The sequence below is a fragment of the Scophthalmus maximus genome, chromosome 2 (genome assembly GCF_022379125.1).
Source record: "Scophthalmus maximus strain ysfricsl-2021 chromosome 2, ASM2237912v1, whole genome shotgun sequence".
NCBI classification, from domain to species: domain Eukaryota; kingdom Metazoa; phylum Chordata; class Actinopteri; order Pleuronectiformes; family Scophthalmidae; genus Scophthalmus; species Scophthalmus maximus.
In genome coordinates, this window is record NC_061516.1 from 16,000,177 (window position 1) to 16,012,649 (window position 12,473).

A 12,473-nucleotide genomic window follows, 5' to 3' on the forward strand; every position below is an offset into this window, starting at 1 on the left:
ATCAGAAGCACAGTGATGAGTCCGCGTGTGTCTGCCATGTCAGGCGGCCTTGTGCTGAGGTGTTGGTCCTTGATCGGTATTTGGCATGCATGAGTGTGGGAGCACACCGGTGTGCAGCCAACTGTGTCCGTGTGATTCCAATTTACATCCTTCCTAACACTAATGAAACACTGACTAATTAACCAGGCAGGTAAACGTTTAACCACGCACCATGTGAATGGAACATCACCTGCACTCACATCAGTAACGCCCCGAGTTGTTATTCTTATCACAAGTTACGTACATGTGGTCCCCGATGTGTAACAAAAAATATTTTAACAAACCACTCGTAATGACAGAACGTCATTTTCTCACCTGGAAATAAGTTAACCAAGACTAAAGTTTTTTTTATTATTATCTGAAAACGAGGCCTCTCTGTCTCTCCCACAGTGACGTGTATATATCCTGAAAAAAGACACTGCACCTTCTCTGGATACCAGGGCTCTGATTAAAACCTACACGTGTTTTGTACTTGTGTAAATGATATCACACCTTTAAAGAATCCACCGTGAAAAACAAATGAAGCTCTAATTTATTCTATTAACCTGATACAAAACATTGATGTTTATTAAACTGAAAATGAAACACCATTTTCTCTCTTTTCTCCAGCTGGAAGAGACTACGTGACCCTACATAGGCATTAGAGAGTATAGAAACTGGATGGATGGGTCAGTATTAGTGATGTAGAGCACAAAACAATTTCAATAGTACCAGAGAAAGCTTTGTCATTTACAAGTTTGAAATATACTCTATATATAATTTTGGCACAAACACAAACATGAATGAGGCCGTTCATTCACAGATTTATGTTGTTAGCGTGTAGATGACCTGTAGAGGACACAGGGCAGGATGAGAGGTCCCCTTCCACATGTGAACAGCTGCCCGCTGTCCAGCTGCTGGTGGGTCACATGTACAAGTGAACCAAGGTCCACGTGCACGATTCTTCAAGATGGCATTGCTCATGTCTGCCCTCAATCAACCGAAATCCCAGATTAAAGGGGCCGTGCCACTAGAGTGGAGTGATGCTGTCCATGTCCTGATTTCATCATTGATTCTGAACAAGCTCCTCCCTCCATGTTGCAGTTTTTCATTCTGTCCTTGATTAAGTACAGTTTAACACTGAATACACTGAAAGCTCTTGTCTTTATAAGCCTATTGCATTTCATCCTCTTTTTTTTGGCCCCAGTTGTTTACTTTTTCTTCATTCTAATTAGTTATCAGATTCAGAATCAAAAATACTATATTGATCCATGATACAGGAACCATCACTTTTATTTTGTCCATAATGCAGAGGATCTTTGGCCATCTAAGCCACAACAGTGGAAAAAAAAAAAGAGCATGATGATGGTTTGAACAAAGGACGTGCAGTTTTGTGACTCCATGTTGTTGAATAATGTTATTAGGGATGGGAGCATAGTTACAGGGACCATATTATCATTTATTTTTCCTAATATGTAATGAGCATGAACCAGATCAAATTCTCAGTTAAGGAGTCACCTCTGCTATAAATAACATCTGCCCAGGAGCCATAAGTGCAACGTTTGCAGATGTGGCCCAGACATATGCTTGCATCAGTTTCCTCTCGATGGGATAATTTGCATCAACCCACCACCACAGTGTGCAACATGAGGGAAAATCCTGTAACGTGTAAAAGTAGGCTACAGGCTTTTTATTTTTATCTGGCCAGAATGATGATGAAACTGCTGCTTTTATTATCCCCCCCCTCCCCGCCCGCTGCCGCCGGCAGTTTGTAGGTTACAGAAAGATTTTACCAACCAAAGATAAGAAGATTAGAGAGGAATTAATGCTATTCCTTTGTCATTATAGGAATAAATTGATATTTGGTTTTAAATCAGAGGGTGGAGGCAGAGGGGAGTCGCAGCAACATGTTGTGTCAGGAGACGTAAGCAGAGGGATGGCACAGTGACAGGCAAACTTAGCCGGGGGGGGGATGCCTGCGCACTGGAGCTCGGCACTGGATATCTCGACTGATGTTCGTCATGTTTGAGGAGACGAGAGAGCAGGATAATGCAGGAGTAGCTGGGTGTGTGCGTGGCGGGGCGGAATGAGTGCCGCTGGGACATGGACGTACAAGTAAGGGACAGGGACAGCTGTGGCATTCCCTGGGTAAGACGCTGACGCAGTGGGGGGAACGTCTGGGTTCCTCTCGTCTCTCCAGCACCAGCTTCACCATGAGAGTGGCCCTCCTGGCCCTCCGACTGATGTGCTTGGCCTGGCTGTGGCCCGTCACCCAGCTCAACAGCAGCCACTTCCCCAACAAGAGGAGACACAAGGACATGTACGTCGGAGAGAACGCCAAACAAAAGCACGGAGGGTGAGCCAACGTGGGATTTCTTCTTCTAAGACTTTCTGCTATTGATATTTTGATAGCTGCCATCTATATTTTTTGCCTCCATAGGAGGATATGGAACTGCATGCTGCTTTACAATGTCATGTCGAATGTGGTTGGGTTATCAATCACGTCTTTCCACTAATGTCATGGTGAATCAAGGTAAAAGCAGGTCAAAGGATCGTGTGAGTCAGAGGTGATGCAGATATGACTCAAGTGATGTAACGTTGATTGTTGCTGAATGAAAAGAAAATCTGTTATTTACATCATCAAGTAGACTTTTCATTCACATCAATTCTGTAGATAAGAAGACACCAAGAACAAGTGGGCCTGTTAGTGGAAAAAAAATAAATTCATATGCAATTCATGAGGCAGATACAAGACAAGCCCTTCAGGATCTACAGCCCAGTTAAACTGTGACAGATCGACACACTGAAAGTAAAAGAACTCTCATCAGACCAAAGCCTCTGGATTTAATCATGGTGCTAAAAGTCCAATTAACCGTCACTAACTCCCTCGACCAGATGGCCGTTCTGTTCCAGCAGTGCATCTGTGTAAGAAAGAAAACGTCAGAGTCTGAAATTTTATGCAAGCTGTTGTCTGTTCTCTTTGGTCGTCAGGCGCGTGGATCTTAAGATGAAAAAGCAGGACAGCACCAAGTCTCAGCTCATCAAATCTGAGCAGCTGCTTCGGATTGAAGACCATGACTTTGCAATGCGGCCAGGCTTCGGAGGTAAGACAAATAGATCCATCCATGATCTATACCGCTTTGTGTTTAGTTCTTTTCATGCTATTTTTAATAACCATGTGCCTGCCTGGCAACTCAATAAGGTCAATGTAGGTCACTGTGCTGTGACGCTTATTATGCCTCCCCGAAAAATCCCTAGTGACCTAGATTGTCTGCAGAGTGAGACAATGACTACAGACGGTAGTACAGATAAAATAATCTGAACTGCGCACCCAATTCTGTGGGGGAGTGGAAGAAAGAGTCTGACATTAGAGGACATGCAACAAACTGTTGAAAGAGCACATTCAGAGTTTTTAATTCCAATTTTCATAACTGAATCTGTAGAATATGTATACATGTATGATATGACCAGTTTTTTCCAAAATACAGCAAACACACATTCATGTACAAACAAAATACTATTTTGCCAGACGGTCACAGACTTCCTGTATGGCTGAGTCCCATCTCGTGTCATTGTTTACTTTGCAAACAATAAGGAATCTGCAAAAGTGCTTTGTAAAGCAAGTCATGTAAAGTATGTTTAATTTTTCTTTTTGCCCAATCATGATGTACCTCATTTTATATATTTTCAAATGCACATCAATAAATACTGTACATGTGCTGCTGCAGTTTTTATCATAATTATTAATGTTTAATAGACTTGAGAATTATAGATTCTAGAGAATAATAAAGAGCAATAGAATCGGTGGAGTTTGACATTTACTCCTCATCATTTTGAAGGCCAGTGAGCAGTTTCCGATCCCTAAACTCATCGGAGTGACGAACTGCCACAGTTTGAGTTGAGTCTTTCAATGAAATATAAATGATGAGTTCTGGCTCTCCTTGTACTTGGTCTATTTCCTCAACATTGCATTACAGCCTGATGACTTTGACATTTCGCTGCTACAGGAGAGTTCCCTGCCCATCCTACAGTTAAAACAGATTGGCTTCCAGGACCCTCGCTGTCCGATATAATCCCTCCCACCTCACTACTCCATTGTAGTCGTGCACTGACGGTTCTGAGAGCTTACTGTGACTTCATTAGATAATGGCACAGAGGCAGTGGGTTGTTCATGGTGCACATACGTTTACAGTATTCCGCCACTGGATGATGACACAAGGACCGTCGCTATACACAGCGCTGGGTGTTTATGTTTTAGTACATCATTGTAGTATTCGACTGAGCAATGTAACATTTCAATTTCTTGAGCAAAGGGTTGGGTTCATGAATGCAAACTGCTATGCTGACATATTGAATGTGTTGCAGGACAGTGTTGGACTGACCCTTCAGTCCCTGCAAACACAGTCACATATAGCAAGAAAAAACCCTACTTAGTTCCTGGCCCTGACCCCTTTTGTACAGTTTGCATTTCCGTCCAGTATCTGTGTGGTTTGCTCCAGGTCATGTGAAGTACAACGCCAAGTGACAGGATGGTTAGCTGAAGTGATTATTTGTCTCGGCAGCCTCAGGGAGAGCTTCAGACCCCTTTTGACAAAGGCAAAGAAGTTAAACTCACAGATAAAATTAGTGCTTTTTTGTTTCTTTGTGTGTTGTTGTAGTTTAAAAAAAATCTAAATAGGATGTTGACTATGTAACATAAGGGATATTATATCCATGTTGGTTGTTGTAATCAGCCCCGTTGTTCCCACAGGCCAGATTTGACAAATACAATAAAGTCAGCTTGTCTGCAAGAGTTTAATTCTGAAAGGATTTGTTGGTGTTTTTGAAAAACATTAAAGCTGCACCATGATGCTGGCAGTCATGAATTACATAAACGAAATTTGTATGGTCTCATGAGGGGATTTAGTTGTCACGGTGATTTATGTAGTTGATTTGTCCAATATGTCATCATATTGTTTTGATACTTCTGATACGGCAGTCCTGAGAGGCACGAGAGAAAATGTGGATCTGTCTTCTATGGTCTCTCCTGTGTTTTCTTTTCTAGAATATCGTTATTTCAAAGTTGGAACAAAAAAAGTTTTGTTAGGATATTTTTTACTTTCCATCAGTTCCTTTTTTAATCGGAGAAATCACCTGTGCTTGGAGTGCATCGGGGAATAAGAAAAACAAGAAGGGTTTCGATCCTGTTTAGACCGGGGAAGTGATGTTGTAACAAAAAAAGACAAATGTTTTCTTTCCTATCAAATATTTACAGTTCTGTTACCTGTCACTTCTGTGCGCCTCTCGCGTACAGTATTTATTCAGAGACAATATGAAGACGATTCTGAGCCGAGTCATGCTTACGAATCAGCAAGATGTCTGGGTCGTCACTCATCCAACTTCAGCTGCGCTCCGTGTCTTCTGACTCAGCAGTGGGAATAACACACGTATAATCTCTCGCGGTGGATTTGATCCAACTTTTGCTCACAGCTGATCCGTGACGACGTTTGACCCTCCGCAGGTTCCGCTATCCCTGTTGGCATCGACGTCCAGGTGGAGAGCATTGACAGCATATCAGAAGTCAACATGGTACGTGCCTCCGGAATATTTCTCTAGTTAGTCAACATACAGTGTCTTCTTTTCTCTGTTGGGTTATTTTTTCAAATTTCATTTTTATCTTCAGGACTTCACCATGACTTTGTACCTGAGGCATTATTGGCAGGACGGTCGCCTGGCCTTCCCCTCCAGCAGCAACAAGAGTCGCACCTTCGATGCACGTCTGGTGAAGAAGATTTGGGTTCCTGACGTGTTCTTTGTCCACTCGAAACGTTCGTTCATCCATGACACAACCATGGAGAACATCATGCTGAGGGTGTTTCCTGACGGCAACATCCTTTACAGTGTCAGGTAAAAAAAAAAAAAAAAAGTTAAGACAATACAGTCATAGTAGAATAATTACCACTGTTGAAATATGTCAAAAATTGCTTTATTCTTGACTGATGTGGGAAAAATATTTTTATCTTTTAAAAAATTTGGGCTACATATGAAAAGATGGCTGCGGATTGATGAATTTTCCTTTATTCAGCTGTGATTTATTGCATATGAATGCAGCTATTTCTGTCATTTTTATATTTTCAAACGTTACGCTCTCTGGCTTTAACCTTATGTGGTTATAAATCCAATTCAATGAGTCATAATTTAAATATCATTAAAAGTCGAAAAGCTTTGAAAGGGACACCATTTATGATTTGAAATAACCCACTGGATGCTTACGGCAGGGTTTAGCGAGCAGAACCTGAGAGGAATATGAAGAGAGCCTGTAGCTTTCAGACCTATCATATCCATTTCAACCACAGATGTCCACACTATGGCGTCATCCCTAACAGCTCTCTGTGGCCACAGGCGCTGAATGAACTGATCAGCTCACAACAAGTCCGGTTTTGTTTTACACCCCAACTTACATCCTTCTAGCTGCCTGAGTTAAGGTTGAGCTACACTTAAGATGTCACGCATCAGTGAAAATAAAACATTCTCTATTTAGACACTGATTTCATGTGACTGTGTGTTTAACGGCAAGCTGTTGTTCTAGGATCACTGTGACGGCACTTTGCTCCATGGACTTCAGTAGTTTCCCCCTGGACACACAGAACTGCTCTCTGGAGCTGGAGAGCTGTGAGTATGGGACACTGCCGCGAACGACATGTTCAATGTTGTCTACCAGAAAAAAAAAATCTAAAATCTTTGGCTTGCTTCATTCGTTTTTTGCTGGTACACATGTTACACAACCTTTAATACACTTCGGTGTCATTTAAAGGGCATTTGCTAATGATAGACTCTTAAATATTTAAACAATGTCCATATAGCACAGGCACACAGCTCACAATGCACTGCCATATTTCATAAGCACACAGGGACCCTCACCATCTCCTTGTTTTACATGTAGTAAATGAAGCATAATCCTCAATCAGGTCAATCTCTGTCCATTATATGTATGTCTGTTCCTCTGACGCAGATTTACCAGGGATTATTTTTTTCTTTCTGGTCTTGAAGTTGCACATGACTGATGATAGAGTCAGGATTGGTTTGGGGTGTGTGTGTGTGTGTGTGTGTGTGTCGGGGGGGGCTTATTTCTCTTTATCTCTCTCTGTGTCTCACACTATTGAGCGGATAGAGCACGGATCCTGATCTCAGAGGGGAGTCGGGAGTTTCCGTTCCTGCTCACTCGCTCCTCTCCTCTGAGAAAAAGCATCCATGATTCTTCAAAGAGAGGCAACATGTGAAGGTGTCACCTCCCCTCCTCCCCCTTCTCCCCCCCCCCCCCCCCTTCTCCCGTCTCTTGAAGATGCTTACAATGAGAACGACCTCATGCTCTACTGGAAGAACGGGAACGATTCATTAAGGACTGACGAGATCGTGCTCTCGCAGTTTTTTGTTGAAGACTTCCAGCCTTCCTTTGGGCTTGCCTTCTACAGCAGTACTGGTATGTGAGGTCGGAGTCGTGGGGCCCTCTGCGCTCCTGCTTTTATCAAATCACTTATTCCACAGTAAAACACTGATTAAAAAAAGGGGGAAGTTAGAGATGTTTTGACCTTTGATAACTTCTACCTAAACTAAGCTAAGAGCTGTAACTCTTGGCAAGAGAGCAAGCTCTCAGAATGTTAAACTATTCCTTTAAAAGCAATTAGGCAGATGACTTAAGCTTTGATTGACTAAGATGAAATGAGAGATGTTGAAATTTAGAGTGTGTCTGTTTTAAATTTTCAATACATACGTAAGAAAAAGTCTTTTTACGTAGTATGACTGACTAAGATCACTTTTTAAACCCAGCCTGCTTCTATGGTCACATTATCAGTATGAGAAAGACAGACAGACAGACAGACAGACTGACAGACTGAAGGACACCACAGACAGACAGACTGACTGACAGACAGACAGACAGACAGACAGACTGAAGGACACCACAGACAGACAGACTGACAGACAGACTGACAGACCTTAGGACACCACAGACAGACAGACAGACAGACAGACTGACAGACCTTAGGACACCACAGACAGACAGACAGACAGACAGACAGACTGAAGGACACCATAGACAGACTGACAGACAGACAGACAGACAGACAGACTGAAGGACACCACAGACAGACAGACTGACTGACTGACAGACAGACAGACAGACAGACAGACAGACTGAAGGACACCACAGACAGACAGACTGACTGACAGACAGACAGACAGACAGACAGACTGACAGACTGAAGGACACCACAGACAGACAGACAGACAGACTGACAGACCTTAGGACACCACAGACAGACAGACAGACAGACAGACAGACAGACAGACTGAAGGACACCATAGACAGACTGACAGACAGACAGACAGACAGACAGACTGAAGGACACCACAGACAGACAGACAGACCACAGACAGACAGACAGACAGACAGACTGAAGGACACCACAGACAGACAGACTGACAGACAGACAGACTGAAGGACACCACAGACAGACAGACAGACAGACTGACAGACAGACTGAAGGACACCACAGACTGAAGGACACCACAGACAGACAGACAGACAGACAGACTGACAGACAGACAGACAGACTGAAGGACACCACAGACAGACAGACAGACAGACAGACTGAAGGACACCACAGACAGACAGACAGACAGACTGACAGACAGACTGAAGGACACCACAGACAGACAGACAGACAGACTGACAGACAGACAGACAGACAGACTGAAGGACACCAAAGACAGACAGACAGACAGACTGAAGGACACCACAGACAGACAGACTGACAGACAGACTGAAGGACACCACAGACAGACAGACAGACAGACAGACTGAAGGACACCACAGACAGACAGACTGACTGAAGGACACCACAGACAGACAGACAGACAGACAGACTGAAGGACACCACAGACAGACAGACTGACTGAAGGACACCACAGACAGACAGACAGACTGAGGGACACCACAGACAGACAGACAGACTGAAGGACACCACAGACAGACAGACTGACAGACAGACTGAAGGACACCACAGACAGACAGACTGACAGACAGACTGAAGGACACCACAGACAGACAGACTGACAGACAGACTGAAGGACACCACAGACAGACAGACAGACAGACAGACTGAAGGACACCACAGACAGACAGACTGAAGGACACCACAGACAGACAGACTGACAGACAGACTGAAGGACACCACAGACAGACAGGCTGACAGACAGACTGAAGGACACCACAGACAGACAGACAGACAGACAGACAGACAGACTGAAGGACACCACAGATTTTCTCGTCAGTGTGAGGTAATCTTGTGGAGACCTATCCACTGTAAGAGGCTGTTATACAACTTGAGCTCTCGACAGATCTGCCCCAGAAAATAATTGCTTTAACATTCATAGTTCTAGGATCTTCCTGTCGATCCATCATGTTCTTGATTCACAATTTTTCTTGCATTGTGATGTCTTCTTTTCTGCTGATACCCTTCATTAGGCCCCGCGCAGCACTTCCAGTTTCTCCCTATTTATCTCTTTTTCAGGTTGGTACAATCGGCTCTACATAAACTTCATTCTCAGGAGGCATATCTTCTTCTTCATGCTTCAGACGTACTTTCCCACCATGCTGATGGTGATGCTGTCCTGGGTGTCTTTCTGGATCGACAGGAGGGCGGTACCTGCCCGTGTCTCTCTGGGTACTGAGACCATGTTTCAACACGGACACAAACGCGCTCCGAGTGCAGCCTCTTATTGAAAGGCACACGCTTCATAACATACACAATTGATAACCATAAATTTGGATTCAAATTCACATTTGCACAACAATTTCACCGTGCCAAGATTTTCAATAGTTTCAAATTTTAAGAAATGCACTCTCTTGCTGACAGTTAGTTGAGAAGACTGATGCTGTTCTCATTAACCATGAAGAAGCAGTCGGCAGAAAACATGGAAAAACAACTAAACACAGGAAAAACCTGCTTACAGCACCACTAAAGCTCAGTGATTAATGTGTCAGATCTCATCTTTTAACCTGTACAAAAACCAAAGTGTAGAATTTATAATCGGTGATTTGAGAATATTTTTAATGGTTATATGTGGTACTATTTGTTGGCTGTGTAAGGTGAATATTACTGACGGTGAATATTAGGTTGCTGGGAGACAACAATCGGAGAATCAGTCTCCTTTAACTTTGCATTAAGTGAACAGACATGAGAGTGAAGTCTCATCTAACTGTTGGCAAGAGAGAAAATAATCATGTTTCCCAAAATATCAAACTATTCCTTTAACATACAGAATTATCCGAAAATAACTGGCATTTGTTTGGAGTTTTTTCATGCAACACAGGTATTTTCATGATTTGACTTATTTGATGTATTGTTTCCCATCACCCTATAGAGCGGTGATGTGTCTGATCTCCTGAATTACAATCACAAATTGCAGTGTTCCATATGGAATGAGCCATTCAAACACTGGATGTTATTTGTGATGCCACCTTTCTAACACAACCATGATGTTTGGTTTCAGGCATCACCACAGTTCTGACCATGTCCACCATCATCACTGGTGTCTCAGCCTCTATGCCGCAGGTGTCTTACGTCAAAGCTGTAGACATCTACTTGTGGGCAAGCTTCCTGTTCGTCTTCCTGTCCGTCATTGAATACGCTGCTGTCAACTATTTCACCACAGTGGAGGAGATGAAGAGGCTCAAAAGGGAAAAGGTCATTCACATTCACAAGACCTTCTTAAATTACATGTGAATTTTTTTTGACCCAGAGAAAATCCTTTCCTATGCTTGTTGACCTCGAAGCCTAACCCCCCTCTCCCTCCTCTGTCGCTGCAGGTGCCCGCCTCCTTCAACGCCACCCAGGCTATGGCCTTCGATGGCTGTTTTCATGACAACGACATTGACCTGACACCGTTCTCAGAGGTCTCCAGCTCCCCCAATACAGAGAGGAACACCCAGTCACGAAACTCCACCGTGTCTGCGCCCACAGAAGGCACCAGGCTACGCCGCAAGCACCCTTTGTTACAAAACCTCAGCTTCATCATGAGCAACAGCTACATGATTGACTCTTACTCCAGAGTCATATTTCCCCTGGCTTACCTGCTCTTCAACATCATTTACTGGAGTATGTATGCATAGTACATTAACTATGCAGCAGAATAAACAGTATTCTATTTATTTATTTTTTTGGACTATTTTCACCATTATACAGTTTTACCCCAACGGGCTGCAGTTAACAAACGTACAATAACCTGTTCCGCTACGGGACGCCGTGTCTGCTGTCGAGCGTAGATATCTTGCACAATGTCGTGTTCTCAAGAAGTGTTCAGTTGAAACTCGGAGGTCAGCTGTTGGGTTGAATGGCTGTTATTTTTGTTCATGTGTGTGTTCGGCACGCCTGTTTTATAAGAGAAAAAAGTTTTGATCAAACAAATATATATTTACATATTTAGGAATTTATTTTATGTTGTGATTAGACACAAAAACATCAAACTGTATATTTAATGTACAATATCTTTAAAAATAAATGTATGCTCATAAAGATGTGTGTCACACTGAACACTTTTTAAAAACATTTTATTTATCACAGGCAGCGAGGATCATCAATGAGATGTGGCAGATGATTTTGCACGTTTAAAACTGACAAGCTGTTGTGATGACATTTTAGTAGTTCACATTCCCTTTTTTTTGGAGCAATTGCAGTAATTTATTATTTTGTCCACTTTAGGGCAACAGAACTTGGTGTACTGATGTGTAGTTTTATCACAGCGAAAAGACATAGCGATCATATGATACGATATGAGATGAATCTTGTGGTAACATTGTGATCAATAGACTGTTTGGTATTGCTTATTTTATAGATGTCTCCGTTGGGCAACACTGACTGTATTCTAATGTCCCAATTTAGATTTCTGAATGGTTCGGACAAGGTGCTCAAAACCTTGTGCTCACACTTACTGACTATACGGTAAAACAAAAAATGCACCGTGTTTTAAACAAATTCATGTAAAATTGTCGTGAACGGATAAGGATTGGAAATAGAAAATATGGAGCAAGGGGATTACATGTGACAACGTCAGTTATACTCAGTTGCATAACAGTTTGCTGTGGTACATGATGCCAGCAGGATTCATCAGTGGTGATCGACTGGTAATACAATGAATGTTTGCAATGGAAAAGTGATGAAACACGGCTCCTAATTTCTCATCAGAAAATCACTGTATATGATTTTAAGGTATTTTGAAGGAATAGTTTCACATTTAGAAAAAATAGGCAGATTCAATGGATGAAACTCTGGATCCTTTTACTGTAGGTCCTTCTCCAGCAGTTTGACCTCTGACCCCCTGGAAGAAGACTGTTGTTTTCCATTTTCATAAAAAATCTATTTTGTATTTTGTATTTTGATATTTATTTTTTGAATGTGTACCATGGCCTTAGTGTT

General features: G+C 42.6%; 1 protein-coding gene across 1 annotated transcript; it reads left to right on the forward strand.

The window, feature by feature from the left end:
* The first annotated feature begins 1,806 nt into the window (after window positions 1-1,806).
* Window positions 1,807-11,519, forward strand: gabrr3a (gamma-aminobutyric acid type A receptor subunit rho3a). Its single transcript, XM_035627195.2, has 9 exons — window positions 1,807-2,374; window positions 3,010-3,122; window positions 5,519-5,586; window positions 5,681-5,904; window positions 6,587-6,669; window positions 7,340-7,477; window positions 9,570-9,722; window positions 10,552-10,745; window positions 10,868-11,519. The coding sequence occupies exons 1-9, from the start codon at window positions 2,232-2,234 to the stop codon at window positions 11,168-11,170; spliced, it is 1,419 nt and encodes a 472-aa protein (XP_035483088.1). The 5' UTR covers window positions 1,807-2,231; the 3' UTR covers window positions 11,171-11,519.
* The last annotated feature ends 954 nt before the right edge of the window (window positions 11,520-12,473 follow it).

Bases quoted from the DNA above. Each gene is read 5' to 3' on its own strand.
- gabrr3a (XM_035627195.2), top strand. From the start codon at position 2,232: ATGAGAGTGGCCCTCCTGGCCCTCCGACTGATGTGCTTGGCCTGGCTG. The intron at 5,587-5,680 runs GTACGTGCCTCC...TTTTATCTTCAG, and splicing joins GCATATCAGAAGTCAACATG to GACTTCACCATGACTTTGTA. The intron at 9,723-10,551 runs GTACTGAGACCA...GTTTGGTTTCAG, and splicing joins ACCTGCCCGTGTCTCTCTGG to GCATCACCACAGTTCTGACC.